Genomic DNA, 15016 nt, shown 5'->3' with positions numbered 1-15016 from the left:
TGTCCATTTATTATTTGTGAGCCTTTACTTTTACTCATCATTTTAGTATTGTGTTGTGCAGATAACATTTTTCAGGTAAAATTTTTGAAAGTTTCTAATGAACAAAACTTTTTTTCAAGTTGCTGTGGAAGGCAGTAAATGGGTGCTTGATGCTTGATTTTAGCATGAGCAGTTGTATGATTCCATGCAGGTTGGTATTTTCCAAGGAGCTTAACTTTTTTCATTTATAGGTTGTAATAGTTCTTAGGAAACTAGAGAATGTACATGCCTAATTTTAAGAGAGTGTGCCTCCAAGCTTAAATGAGACCCACCCAGAATTTATTGAGAGTCAGCAGAAAGCCAAAAAAAGGGAAGAATTTGTAACCCTTTATACTAAAGGAATAATCCATATATAAATAAAAGCATACCGAAGAGCAGTGTTGGGCAGGGAGGCCAAGACAGGCTACAAAAATTCTTTCTAGTGACCTTTAAATAAGTGGAATGAGTGGGGAGTATGTCCCCTTCAGAAAACCCATAAGGAGAATGCAGACTGAGATTAGTTGGAGATGTCTGTTGGATATTAGTGTGGATGCCCAAGAACACAGCTGCCAAAGATGGAATTACTGGGAGATTGTTTGGGACAGAAGTTCAGAAATGGAATTTTTGCTGTCTGGTTTTGTTGGTTTTGCTCCTTGTCCTATAGGATGATTCGAATGAGAAGACTTGCAAGCTTCTCTGCCTGGTATTTTTTCCATCACTAAATCAGAAGAGAATTGTTTTCACTGTTGTGCATTATTAGGGCAAGTAAGAGTCAAGATTTTGTAGACTAATTTACTTGCCTCAGCCAGTTTTGATCAGTTCTTTAGGATAAGCCATAGCACAGGAGCATTCAGGTGGATTTGGCATTTAAATTGAGAATATTTCCTGGTGACATCCTAAAAGGGTATTATTCCCTAGGGAATGAGAAAAGTTCTCATCAATTTGCCTTAACTGGGCTTCAGAAATGGCCATAGGAAAAAGGTTTGTGCCCTGCAATTTAAAACAAAACAAAATTGCACATTCACAAAGCGTTTTCTGTTCTCTTGAGTGCCATTACTGTGTGGGGAGATGCTCTAACCAAAAGAAACTGCTGCTTTGTCTGCCGGCAGCCCTGCCCAAATGCTGCCTTTTCTCTCTGCCGATGTGTTTGCATGATAGAGTATCCTGTGGAAAGATGTTTTGAATTGTTAAAGGAATGAATTAGCTTTATTGTGCTGTGACCTAAATAGGATCATCAGATCAATCAGTCTGCTGCTTTTCTGTCCTCTCTGGCTTAGGTTGTGTTGCTTCTCCTTCTCATCTTGCTCCCCCTTCCCTCTGCCCCCGCCGGGCAGCCCCTTTCCCAGAGCCTGCAGGCATAATCCTTTATGATCTTGGATAAAGGAGGGCACAGCCGGGTACCCTCTTTTCCAGCAATATCTGCCCCCTAATAGCCTGCACAGGCCCAGGCTCAGCCCTGGCTCCCCTGCCCCTGCACTGTGGCACGGGTCCTTCTTGGTGTGCTGTTTTGGTGGCTTTAGGATAAAATAATTTTTCTTCTTTGTTCCTGTCCCCTGTGCATTCTTCTCCTCCTCTTCCTCCTGATCGCAGGTTTAATGGATTGTAATATCTCGGTAGCCGGGCAATATCGCGCTTCCCCAGGGCTGAGGTTGCCTTGAAAGGGGCCATTGTGAGTGAGGGGAGCCGAGACTGGAGGGCAGCTGAATGCGGTGCCGCCTGGGACGGCCTTTGTGGAGGGAGCACTTTTGTTCTCCTGAAAGATGCCGGGAGAGGGCCAGCCGGGATGGCATCTCAGGGAGGGAGAAACCTGTTCTGACCATAAATTACTGACTCCTGTGCTCTGCAAGGAGTCCATTTAGGCACCAGCAAATGGTTAACAGCATGGGTGAAGGTGGCCAGAACAAGCACAAAGCTTGGGTGTGAGTTTTGAAAATACCTAGGGCATTTGGCCTTTCTGCTGTTTCTTCATGACAGAAGTCTCACTTAGAAGTAAAAGTGCACATTTCAAAGCTGGGTGGTCTTGGTCTGAGGCAGGCAGGAGCCTTGTGACCCGCAGGAAGGAGTTTAATAGCCCTCCTCAGTTTCAGGCTTGCCCTGCAGATGCCTGGGTTCTCTGTGCAGCCTGGGGAGGGGGTGCCTGGGGGTCACTTCCATAGCTGCACCCCTCTGGACACCACAGCTGCTCAGAGTGGGTGGCTGGGGGCGGCAGGGAGCAATCCCGAGCATGTCCTACACAGACACATTCCTGCAGACCTGCTGGAAACAACTGCCCTTCAACAGCTTCTTCCCTGCAAGCTGCTGTAGGATGGCACAGTGGAAACTTATTTACAGCGACCGAGTGACGTGTCTGTAAAAGCAAAGGCATCGATTTAATTGTTTTGAGTACATCTGCTTCCCAGTGTTTCCACTTTCCCTTTTGAGCATTGAACAGAGACTCACTGGAAAAGCTCTCACAATGCAGTCAGTACCCAGCTCAGTTGGATAGTTTTACTATTTCTTTCCTCTTAAAATGTCATAAATGCTACGGAGTTGTTTAATGGAGGATTTTTCCATTGTCCAGATAAAGTTGCTAAGGCCTGCAACTTGAAGTTTAGGTTTTGAGATGATGGTACATTTTAGTAGTTTGATGCATCATTCCGTTAATCAACTTGATATATCATGTGTTGGGCTTACCTCCCCTTCATGAAAATAAAGTGGTAAAATTTGTTTTCATTTGTGGGAGGGAGATGGAAAGCATTGCTTTAGCTACTCTTATGTTTTATTTGGTTTTGTTTGTTTGTTTTTTTTTTTTTAAACTTAAATGCTTCCTAAATTTTGTACTGCACATATATGCATGGGCTAGTGATTAGGAAGAGAACGCTGATTCTCAGTGATTCCGGTGTCCCTGTGGACAGCTGCCTCTGGGGCTGCTGCCCGGCAGCTGCTCTGACTGTGGTTACGAACAACCCAAGAATGTCACTTTTCAACATTTGCCTTTTTGTAAAGCTTCAGCTTTTTCAGTGGATTTTGTGCGCTGGTGCTAAGGCTCAGGGCACTGGGTTGTGAATGGGGGCTAGACACAAGAGCCCCTCTCCCCCAGGGGCTGGCTGGAAATATTTCTGTGGAAGCTGAATATTTCCAGATTGTTTCACTGGCACCGATGTTTTATGCTGCTGTGAATGTGGAGGGGTGGCTGTCCCAGATGGCTGTCATGGAGCAGGTCAGCTGGAAAGCCCCTCTAAAGAGGGGATAGGCCAGGGAGGGGAGTGAAGGAATGGCTACAGCAGCGTTTCAGGCATGCCGCATGCAAGCAGCCACTCTTCTTTACTTCTTTTCTGCATGTATGTGGCCTCTACTAGAAAATTAGAATCAGTTTAACCACTCAGGGATTAAAAACTATTATAGGTGGACTAAAAAAAGCGTTTTGCTAATGAGTTCATTGCACAGTTGTGATTTTGAGGATGTTGTTTGACACTGAAACTTGTGCCTCTCAGTTTCTTTGCTCTAGTCCCTGACTTTTTAGGAGGATTCTTCTGAGCCAAACTGTGACCAGTCCCATCCAGTGTGAAGTGAAAATTAACATTTACTGAACATCTTCTCCATGTTTTCTGTATTCCTTGTGATCCTTCTGATTGATCTGTATTTCTGTGATCCTTATGTGGCAGCAAGCATGATCCGTGCTTCTAAGGATGTGGTAACTCAGGCGGTGGGTTAATATTAACTTGTCCAAGGTGGAGTAGCAAGTGTGTCACAGAGCAAGGTCTCCCCAGTCTGCCACTTGTCTCTGAGTCATTTGCATGTAAAGAACTGATACCGCAGTGTGCACACCTACTATTCATGCTGGGTTTATCTAGCTTTAACAAGCTTTTAAATTTTATTCTGTCAGGTTAATTTTAGGTGGGGTTTTTTGTTCTTGTTGTTTGGTGGGGATTTTTGTGAGTTTGCTGGATTGGCAGTGTTTGAGGCTGAAGTCCTTTATTTGTTTGCGTACTGGCTACGATATAAATTTTCTCAAACTGCCCCGTCTTTTCCTTCTCTTTTCAGTGTAGGGAGGCTAAGTGCAGAGGAGCGCATGCATTTCATGCTTTGAGTTCTCAGAGAATTGCTATTAGGTGAGAGTTTCTTGAGAAATGAAAAGCCTTTACAAAACGCTGGGTTGAGACAATGTGATGAATTTTATGGAAGTCAGTGGGTTTATCTCAGGTGGAGAAGAGGTTTTGTTTGTTGTTGGACTAGTGCAGAGTCTCAGAGGTGCAGATAGGAGTAGCCAGAGGGTGTTTCCTTTGGGGTAGTCCCTCATGATTGCCATTTTTGATGTCTGACCTCTTTAACAGCATGACCTGAGGGTAGGTGGAAGCAAGGTCGGTGGGGAGGGGGATGAAAGGCAGACATCAATTAAGGTATTGTTAGTTGCTGGGTTTGAATGTCTGCCTCCGTGCTGAGATCGGGGTAGAGGACAGTGATCAAGTGCTTGTTCTAAGGCAGGAGAAATGCTCCAGGGTGGGTTGAGGATCCAGTAATAAAAAACTCACTGCACTTGGCACACATTGCAGCCGGGGGTGAAATGAAAGGGATTCCAAGTCGCCCAAAGTACCCAGGATCATGTTGATGATTCACAGTGGCTTGACCATGAAAAGATAACAAAGTCTTGCTTCCGAGGGCTTGCAAGGCTCCTCTGAGGTTCCATAAAGACTTTTGGAAGAGACTGTCTCACTTCAGCCGCCCAGACTCCATCATGTTATGCTTGAAACTCTCTCCTTTCCGTGTGCTCCGCTTCCTACATGCTAAGGAAGTGGCACGTGTAGGAAGAGGCACTTCCTTCCTCCTAAAAAAGATCAACACCACGCTGGAAAAGGAGTCACCATCTCCTTGGTTTGCCTTCGGAGGCAATGTAGCTGGACTTAGAAATGGAATCACTCTAAACTCACTTTCAGTGTGTGTCCAGCAAGCATGCATTTTATGGTTTGTGGATGGCAAATGTCTGAGAGGGGTATTACTGTATATTTAATTCCAAACCAGCACTAAATAGTTACCTTGTTATCAGAGTTCAATACCAGAGTCATTTTTTGTGTACAGTACTTGATGAAAATCAATGTAAAAAGCAGAGATGCCTTCCCTGCCATTGCTGCCATGGCACCATGGTCTTCTGTCCCTTTGGCAGAGCTGAGCCAGTCAAAATGCCTCTTTGGAGCAGCAGCTGTTGGAGAGACCTACTGCTCATGGTAGTTCTCATGGCAAGCCCATGTTGCAATTGCAAAATCTCTGGATTTGGAAAATCCCGATAAAATGTTGATAGTACTGTGTTCAGACAGTGATGAACAGATTTCATTTACAGTCTGTTTTTCGCTGGGTCTCAACTGTTTGGTGAAACTTAGAAGTTCCTGTGGAGCATCTGCTTTTTACATGCTGTGCTCCAGAGGCTGGAGCCTGCTGCAGCTTTGGGGTCAGCCTGAGCCCCCCGCTGCTGGCATTTCTCTTTTTCCTAAGGAAAAAAAACCCCTTTCATTGTTAACTCGAGGGGGTTTCCTAAGCTTGCTTTGTGAGGGAGGGCTTGCTTCTTGAGCCTGAACATTGTGCGAAGGGCATGCCCTGCTGAGCACATTCATTTGGTGCTCAGAATTTTCTCTTTAACTTTTGCAAAATTGCAGTTCATTCCTAGGAAGGATGGCTGTGGACCTCTGTACAGATGCATTTTTTTAAGACATGAGGATAAAATGCGCATCTCAAAAACCTGGGCTGTTTCATCTCCGTGCACAAGTTTCGTTTGATGAATAACAGAATCTCTATTAGCCAGAAATAACTCGATTTTGTTTTCCATGTATCTGGTCTGAGATGACGCTAATAAGAATAAATTAGGAGTGCAACTGAATAAAATTCAATATGTAAAATTAGTGTGCTGATGTCTCGGGCAATGGCAGTGGCTACGGGGGGAGCAGTGAGACTGGAATGGGAGGCAGTGCAGAGCCGAGACTGCGTGTTGCAGCCAGCTTAGGCGCAGCTCGGGATCCTTAATAAAGTGGGAGCAAGAGGGTGAAAATAAAAAAAGGGGTGGTGGGGGGAGACGGGGGAGGATGGGAGCGGTGGGAAAGCGGAGCATCCTGATTAGCACGAAAATGCAACACTCATTTGCAACTGGAAGGAGGCCGGGGCCGCCGGGGAGGTGCGGCGGGAGGGGGCGGGGGCAGGGAAGGTGCCGGGAGCTCCGGCTGCTCCGCCGGCACAGCCGGCTGGAGACATGGGAGGGAGAGCAGGCACCTGCCGGCTCGGGACTTTCTGGAGCAGCCGAACTTGGAGAGCGCAGGAAAGGAGGGTAACAAGAGCGGAGTAACTGCTGTGGACAGCAAGAAAACCTTCTTCGTCCTGCGCAAAGGAGAATAACAGCTGGGTGCTTTTCTCCTGTTGGAAGTGGCTGTTTCCAGCGCACATTCGAGGAGGAGAAACTCAGGCCAAAGAATTGTAAATTATTTCGTCTGTCAGAAAGATCTGGACATATTTAAAGTGATTTCAGAAAAAGAAAAGGCAGAGGGGAGAAACGTGGAGAAGAGAAATTCGGTGTGCAGAGTTTGAACAGGTTCAAGTCTGGCAATCACCTTTCTGCAACTCCTCCTTTCTATGGGATTTCAACTTCAGGATCGCAGTTCAGCACCTTGAAAATGGTGGTTTTCATCAACACAAAACTTAAATCTCTCATGAAACTTTTCAAGAGAAAGAGTAAGTATAGTTCTGTGTGTTCGCTGTGCTTTCAGGAGGCAGCCCAGTTCTGAAGGAAAGCGCAGGTCCCGTCGGCTTCACTTCTCCTTCCTGCAGCCTCCTTTTAAGCTTTTCTCACTCTTTTAATCGTTTATCGTTGTGGAGTGTATGGAGGCAGGCTTGTGAGGGTCTTTAGGACCTCTGCTTTGGGACACAGTGGCTTTGGAAGTACTTTGTCACGGTGATACTGAAGGAGCCAAAGTTCTCGGTGTGAAATGGGCAGTTCGGTGACAAGGCAGGGTGTGCCGGTGTGTGCTGGTGTCCTGATGGTTTGTCAGACATCTGTCTCTGCTTATGCAGCTATCGGCTTGTATCACTGAGGTATCTATGTAAAGTTTGTTCTGAGCCAGGTTTTGTTTTTAAAGATGTTCTGGTTTCAGGGTGGCTTTTAAAATCATGTTGATCTTCCTTTAAGTCATGAAGGACAGACAAATCACACTAGAGAGAGAGGTTGGCAAATGTGCACACCACTTCTCTTGACTAGTTTTGATGACCATTATCGATCTGACGAGCAGTAAACCTTAATTTTGCTGCAGCAGGGCTGCAGCCAGACAGTGGGATTGGCGGCAGGTGTTTCCCTCCTCCTCTTCCTCCTCCAGCCTTACCCACTCCCCACCCGCCGGTTCAGCCAGGGAATGGCGTGGGCGTCTTTCACTGACTTTAGGTGTCACATTTTCTGTTAGATGGGGGTGATTGATGCTCTAACCAGGTAGGTGATGACTTCTCCATTTTTTTGTAGTTTAGGTTTGACCGCTGGTGAGCAAGAGCGGGGAGAGTGGGCACAGGCTGAATGTGTATTTGCCTTGTTGAAACCAGTATGTCTTGGGAGAAGGGGGTGGAATGCAGGACCGAGACACAGACATGAGGATACCCATTTTCAGACATTTCGAGGTCTGAAACTAAGAGGGGAAGCAGTTAAGAACCTCCCCTTCACCTCAAGTCCTTTTAAGAAAGAACAGGCATTGAGCATGAGGCTGTAGCTGTTTTGAAGCGAGAGGCAGAGCTTATTTTCCTTATGAATCCCAGTTGTTTCCATCTGAAATGATCCCAGCAGATGACAGTAGTGTTAAGGAAAGCGTAATCTTTCAGATGACAGAAGAGTGTTGCATCCTTTTTGCTTCTCAGTTTTACATGCCACCTCTGCTACCGCAAGGGCATCAGACAAACCACAAAGTGATGCCCCAGGCAGTGCAGCAACAAAGGGGGCATAGGGGAGATGCAGAGCTGACAGCAAGGCTGGGGGCAATGGAGCTGTGGCAGCAGGGCAGGTGCTTGGAAGGCAGCACATCTGTAGTGGCTTTTTCTGCTTTGGAGAGCTAAAAAGCAAGGATGTGCAGCATGCTGACTGCAGGCCAAAGGGTGCCTGGGGGATCATAAAATATGACCCCCACCTGCCCTTTTTCTGTTTACAGCAAGGTAGAGGGATAAGGCTATTCAACTGTTTAAGTTTTTATTGATGATAAACTTGAAACAAAACGCAGTGGCTGTCTCTTGGGGAGCATAAATGATAAACAAATCTTGGCAGTGTGTGCTTTGGCTGTTTTATTGCTAGATTTTCTGAGCTTGAACAAGGTCTGTGTTTTATTTTGACGTTTGTATTGAGTGCAAAGAGGTAGCCAGAGATAGCCCTCTTCAGTGCTGTTGTGCTCTGAGCAGTATTTGTCCACGGAGTTGCTTTTGTTTATATGTGCTTTCCACTCATGACAAAGGAACATAGCTAATTTATTTGCTTCATTGGAATCTTGTTTCTAGTGTGAGGAAGCAGGAGGTCAGACAAGGTTGTTTCCCAATAAAAATGAACCTGTTGTCATCTTTCATGAAGGCTGTCATATTCCCAGGGGCACCTTTGAGCCAAGCTATTCTGCACTGCACAGCACCTGCCATGATCAGGGAGTGGAAAACTGATTCCTTTTTGAAGAGTGGGAGCTAGAGGGGGGGAAAACAGAGTTTCAAGTTTAGAGTGAATAAAACAGCAAGTATAAAAATGGGAAGAGCAAAAGGTGTTTCCTACAGAACTAATTTTAGACTAGCAATTTAAGGGAGGGTTTTTTAACTGTCATGGAAGTGAGGTTCTAAGGAGTGTTTTGATGGCTCTGTGGTGGCAAACAATGGTTCTTTCATTTTTAGATGACATGGGGCAAACTTACATGTAGGATTTTGTGATAGAGCTATCTGCAATAACATCTCATTTTCTTATTATTGTGTCTCTCTGCAGCTGTTTCCAACCTAGATGAAGAGAGTAGATGGACTGTGCATTACACTGCTCCGTGGCACCAGCAGGAAAATGTATTCCTACCCTCCTCAAGACCACCTTGTGTGGAGGACCTGCACAGACAAGCCAAGCTGAACCTCAAGTCAGTGCTGAGAGGTAAGACACTGCTACTGACACGGACACGTCCTAAAACAACAGTACTTTTGCCAGTCTTTGCAAACATATCCAAATTGCAGGCTTTGCAAGAAGTTTATTTGCTTCTCTGTATCACATGTAGAACGTTAGTGGGGTTTTCCTGCTCAAATGAAGGGACAGGGGAAAATTACTTTGCTATGAAGACCATGAGTAAATGTGTTATCTGACAGAGCACTCTAAAACAGGAAAGTGTCTCTTGGCCTATCTGTTTAGTCTTTGGAGTGTTTCCAAAATGATACCTTCAATTTCACTAAGTCCTGAATTAGTCCATTTGTGAAGAAAAAATATATCAGAGGTGTTTCATTTGATGATTTCTTTTGTTGTTGCACAGGGTCATTTCCAGGGTTGTGGCTGCTTCTGAGAAGCTGGAAAAGGTGCTGAGGGCAGAAGAGGGAAATGGGGAACAGGGCACTCACAAGGACTCCTCCAGTAATAAAAGTGCTTGCTTGCAGAAGTGTTCAGCATGTTTTTAAGGCCCAGTTTTTACCCATAGTACCTTTGCTGGGGCTGTACCTGTGCAGTCCTGTGTGTTGTGTGAGGCATTGTGTTGTGTCAGTGCAGCCATGAGAACAAAGACATGCAGCCAGCAAGGAGGCCTGCAGAATGTCTGTCCCTGGGCCAGACATAAAGTTTAAAATAACAGTATAATGTTCATGTTCTGGAAACGGTTAACCTAGATTTTTCTTTACACTGGCTGTTTAACAAAGGGGGTTACCCTGCAAAGAGCCAACTTGTTCAAGTCCCTTTTTGTTTCAACAGGAACTGCAGGTACTTGATACCTTGCAAAGTTAACCTGATTTAAAAGAATATTGTATTTTTTTATTTGATTAACCTGACATTTCTGCTTTTTAGACTTGAAGAAAGCTTGATTTTGTATGTCTGAATAGAGAAGTGTTTGACAGCCATATTTGAGTTCTCTTGCCATTTCCCCAGTTAATTGATTTTCACTGTCTCTTACTAGGTGCTTTTTGTTATCATTTAATAGGGAAGTCTTGACAGCCAGTTTTATTGTCTCCTGCATGGCTCAGCAGATAGCCTGTGTGCCCTCTGTACTTATTACTGGTTTAATACATTTGTGCAGTTCCTTAGCCTTGAAACATTTATTGTTCTCTTGCAGGCACGCTTACCAGTCCTTTGCAAAATGAAAATATTTATCAGTCCTTTACAAAATAAAAATATTTGCCTGCTTTAGATTAAAAAGAATAGTGATGGTTTTTAGCTTTTTTGTGAACTTTAACCACTCATTCCAATATTTTTTCCTGTTCTCTGTTTTGGACTGTTAAAAAAACCCCAAAAACTTGCACAGGCTAAAATGCACTGATTTTCTTGAGTTTTATCAGAAATGTAACTACTGCAGTTTCATGTTCTGTTTAAACACATTTATATCTAATATATTTGTCTGAAACCAGGTTTATTATTATTATGCTGCTTCCCCTTCTTACACACCTGGAGTTGTTTTGGTCTGGTGGGATTTTTCTCTGGAGATGCAGTTCATTATAAAAAAGAAGCTATTGATTACTACTACAATTTGCTAGTTAGCCATTTGTGTTAAATAGCCTGGCTTGTGTACCTGATGTAAGACTGCTTGTTAATGAAGTGAGTTTCAGTTTCATGCTTTCAGGGTAGTAACTGAGAGGAGAAACTGATGATACCTTCACCAGACGTCAAACTGCTGACTTAGTGAATGCGGCTCTGTTATTTATTTATTTACTTATTTGTTTAACCTCAAGCTCTTTCCTTGAGCCATGTTTTGGTTTTTTTTCCCCTAATGCAGTATTAAAATAACTCCTTGCTGTTGCCTGGAACTGTCCTGAGAAGCTACAGCAAGAGTAGTATTAAGAGAGGCACTGAGTAAAGTTCTATCAGTTTTACTGTGCTGTTGCTTTAACCAGCAGTGTGAAATCAGGAAGGCACTGGTGCCTTGGAGATTTGAGTTAAAAGTTCTGTATCCAGAGCAGAGTTTCATTCAGTGTAAAAGCACTGTCAGAATTGTGACATAATTTTGAGAACTGCTGAACTGATTTTCCACCTGTTTCTTTAGAAAAAACAAAGTTTTCTAAAGCTTCTTTAATAGGTAGAAAGGAATTATGTGACTGTAAGGCAGAAGAACTTGAAGTAGTGTTATGAGCAGCACCATTGGGCTAGCATGGGGACTTCAGTTCTGCATGTCTTAGCCTTATGATAAAGCTTGCATTTTGCTATCCTTTTGGTGTTTCAGATTCTTTGGCTGAGGTAAACCTGAAGCAGTAGGACAGCTGTATGTGACCTGACATGCTGTATGGGTGGTGGGGAAAGAATGACACTGGATCACAAAAGGCACTGTATTCTGTGCAGAAAGTGGGATGAATCACTTTTGTCTCCAAAAAACAGTGACAGCAAAGGGAAACTGGAAAGAAGTAGAACTAAAGGAAATACAGTTTTTGCTTTATGCTAAGTCAGAAATGAAGCAGTAGGCATGTACCTCAGGGGAGAATATGAGGGCAAAGATATTTAATACACCCCCCTTCCCCCATAAATTTTGAGGGTTATGAAATAATTTAAAATTTTTAAGAATAGGTCAGACAAGCACTGCTCAAAAGTCATTTGTGTATATTTAATCCTATCTTTAAGAGGAGGTTGGGAAGGAAGAACGAACCTCTGGTGGTCCCCTTGAACCTGATAACGAAGTCATGAGAACTAAGCTAGCAGCTATTGTTCAGACCATCAAAAGACAGATTTGAAAGTTTTCCAGTCCTGTTCTTGTTCACATTATGAGAGCTGATGTTGTTGGTAGATAGCAGCTATAGAAGCTTCATTGAAGACTATTTATTTGTTTCTACACACGTGGCTCCCCTGTAAATGGAAAAGGAAGTATTTAAATGTGCTCTACATGTGAATTTGCTCTACATGTGAATAAAAGATTTAAATGTGCTCTACATGTGAATTACTATTTGTTACCTAAAACTTAGGTAACAAATAGTAATTCACATGTAGAGCACATTTAAATCACCTGTCAAAGTATCAAATGTATAAAATCTTTCAAAATAATTCAAGCAAAGTATTTCTATCAAGTATTTCCATCTAAGAGTAACCAGATGGAATCCTGGCTGGCTTTTAAGACAATGCAAGGGCGAACTGTTCTGGTATGATTTTAACAGCAAATTCTTTACAGTGTGGGTCTAATAAAAAAAAATCTAGTGAAATCAATAAGAAGTTGTTATTTAGCATAAACTTCTAAGTACCACTTAAGAAGCTGAAGCTAATATTGCTACTTAAATTGGTTTAAGGATAAAAAGTTAGAGATATTAAAATAAATAGTATTTAACGTGTCTTGAGAAAATTAAGTACACTATGTGCTGATCTCTGCATACTTTTTCAGGAAGCAGTGTTGTTTTTGTAGGAGGAAAAGATCTTCTTAATTAATTTTTGTGCAGCTGATTATTTTACTTTGTATATTATATATTGGTATGTCCCCTGTTTATCAATACTATAGAAATGGATGCTGTATGTGATAGTAGATGTTGCATAGGGAGATATTTGCGGTTTTAACCTATGAACTAGTCTTTTATCCTTTTGAAATTAAGGGGAAATACTGTGCTTTTCCTTTGTGAAGCTACTTTCAAGTATAAGTGGTGAGATCTTTAATTCAAATGTGTTCATAACTGAGGTAAAGCTATTTTAGGCATGCAGGTGCTCTGCTGCCCTCTGAAGTTTTAAAATGCAGTATTGTCCAGTAACCTGAATTAGAAAATGAAGTGCCTGGAAAGTTTGTGAGGCTAGTCTATCTATCTTGAGACATATAATGTATATGTAACCTATATTGAAATTTAAAGTTCTTATTGACTAAAACCAATGGCTTGATATATTAAACCCAGGCTGTGTTACTTCATTTTAAATGAAAGGTTTCTGTGGCTTACTATGATGGCTAGGGAGGAAGAATAACTTCAGCTGCACTTTGCAGTCACGGTACCATTGCAGTTTGATTTAAATGTTTAGAAAATGATGCAGTTCTTGGGTTGTGGTGATAGATACAGTATTTCTTCTTAGTGTTTTGTTTGCATTGGATAAAGCAAGCCCTCATTTTCTTTGGGGAAGGAGCCAGGACCTTGGAGTGCCTGCTGAAGCAAATGGAGTGACACGTGCCATGCAAGATGCATGTTTTCTTACCCTTAGGGCCAAGCTGCTCTTGCTGGCCTTTCCTGAAACCCTGTGCCTATTTGGCCTCTTCCTAAAGTTTTCACAGGCACTTCATGAAAGGTGTCTCCCAAAATACAGATGTTCAGACAGAAACAAAAAGGTATTAACCACTGAGGAGTCTTAATGTGACTGTGCTTTGTGTCCCTGTTGTATCATAGGAATTCATGGAAACAGGAGATGGAAGACGACAGATGGGAAGGAAGAGCTGAGGCTCTGCATGGGGCCAGGATCCTCAAATCAGTCCTGTTCCCTTGCTGTGTGCTCTGCTCCAAGGCTGAGGGACTACTAGACTTGGCTAGTCTCATGTTGCTAATGTCTGTTGAGTGTCTGGACTAGCACTGAGAGTCTGGTCTGGGCAGTAGCAGAGCTGTGAGTTTGATGTTGTTCAGAGTGGCATTGTTTCTTAAGGCAGGCTGTTGTGCTGAAGGGCCCAGTGCCACATACTGCAGTGTTTTTTCTGTGGTGTTCTTGGTCCATAAGGCTGAGAGGTTCAGTGGGTAGGGTAGCACTGTAAAACAGCTCCCATCCCTGCATTGGCTGATCTGGCTCCTTGCATGGTCCTGTTTGAAGAACCAGTATCTGAGGAAGTCTCTGAAGTACAGTGTTCTTCAGCTGGGAGCACAGATAGAACAGCTGCAGTACATAGCAGTGACACAAATATTTGGCAGTAAAAGTAATTGAGACTAATGCTCACTTTGTGAAGTGTGTAAGACTCTCCAGCAATAAGGCATGAAGCATGAAGATGGGGAGGAGACGCAGCACTGTTCTAAATGTTGCTTTATTTAACTGCTTGGGGTGTATTTTAAGTGTGCCTGTTTGCCTTCTGAGCAGGTTTGTGATATCAACAGTGTGTTACAGGTGGTGGTCCAATGTCCTAAAAGGAAAGCCTAAAGTTTAATCTGGAATGCATTGGCCTTGGATAATCTTGCAATCTATGATGAAGAGAAGGAAGAGAAAAAATAATTCTTACCATGTACCTGAACTCTTAGTTTCTGTTATTTTTGAACTATTCTAAATTCTCCCTCAAATGTGGATATGTGTCACTTGCAGTGATGAGAATGAGAGCTGAGCATTTATAGTGGAATTTCCAAGGGGTACTTGTCTCCCTTCAATTAGCAATATAGAGCACTTTTGATTAAAAAAAAAAATTGGGGAAGTGCAATCTCCACTGTTGTGTGTTGTCATTTTTTCATGAGGTGGGAGATGACAGGCATAAAGGGCAAGGATGGAATAACTGTATTAAAGGTCAGACACAGCTAGACTGAAATGATACCAGGCTGTTAGGAGATATCCAGCTCCTGAAGAGTGTTGTGGACACTGTCTGCACTGTTGAAGTTGCAGATGAGGACAGTGTCTTGTCACACACTTGCTGGTCCCTGCCCAGACTGGTTGTCCATTCCAGCAGATAACAAGGTGTCGGATGTGTACTGAGGAAGGTGTTGCTGTAAGTAGTGGGAACAGTCCACATGCTGACTTTCATACCCCTTTTCAGGCTGTAACTGCTGAAAGTTCCTGCACAACTGCCTGTACTTTGTGCCCTCCCCCCAGGGTAATTGTGTTGATTCAGGCTACGTACATAATATAGGGCTCGTTGTTCCAATGCCTGCGATGATTCATTTATTATCTCATCTTCTGAAGAGCTGGATTTGGCTGACTCTAGCTTCTGTTTAGCTTTGTTGGCCAAAT

General features: G+C 43.2%; 1 protein-coding gene across 1 annotated transcript in view; it reads left to right on the top strand.

Moving 5' to 3' along the window:
* NHSL1 (NHS like 1) overlaps window positions 1–15016 on the top strand; it is a 181197-nt gene that overhangs the window by 117353 nt on the left and 48828 nt on the right. Inside the window, 1 exon segment of the mRNA XM_036379824.2 lies at window positions 8963–9115. Coding sequence (XP_036235717.1) covers window positions 8963–9115 — 153 coding nt within the window.

Source organism: Molothrus ater, chromosome 3 (genome assembly GCF_012460135.2).
Source record: "Molothrus ater isolate BHLD 08-10-18 breed brown headed cowbird chromosome 3, BPBGC_Mater_1.1, whole genome shotgun sequence".
In the NCBI taxonomy this organism is placed as follows: domain Eukaryota; kingdom Metazoa; phylum Chordata; class Aves; order Passeriformes; family Icteridae; genus Molothrus; species Molothrus ater.
Note: the sequence above shows the minus strand (reverse complement) of the source record. Positions and strands in the feature narration are given on the sequence as shown.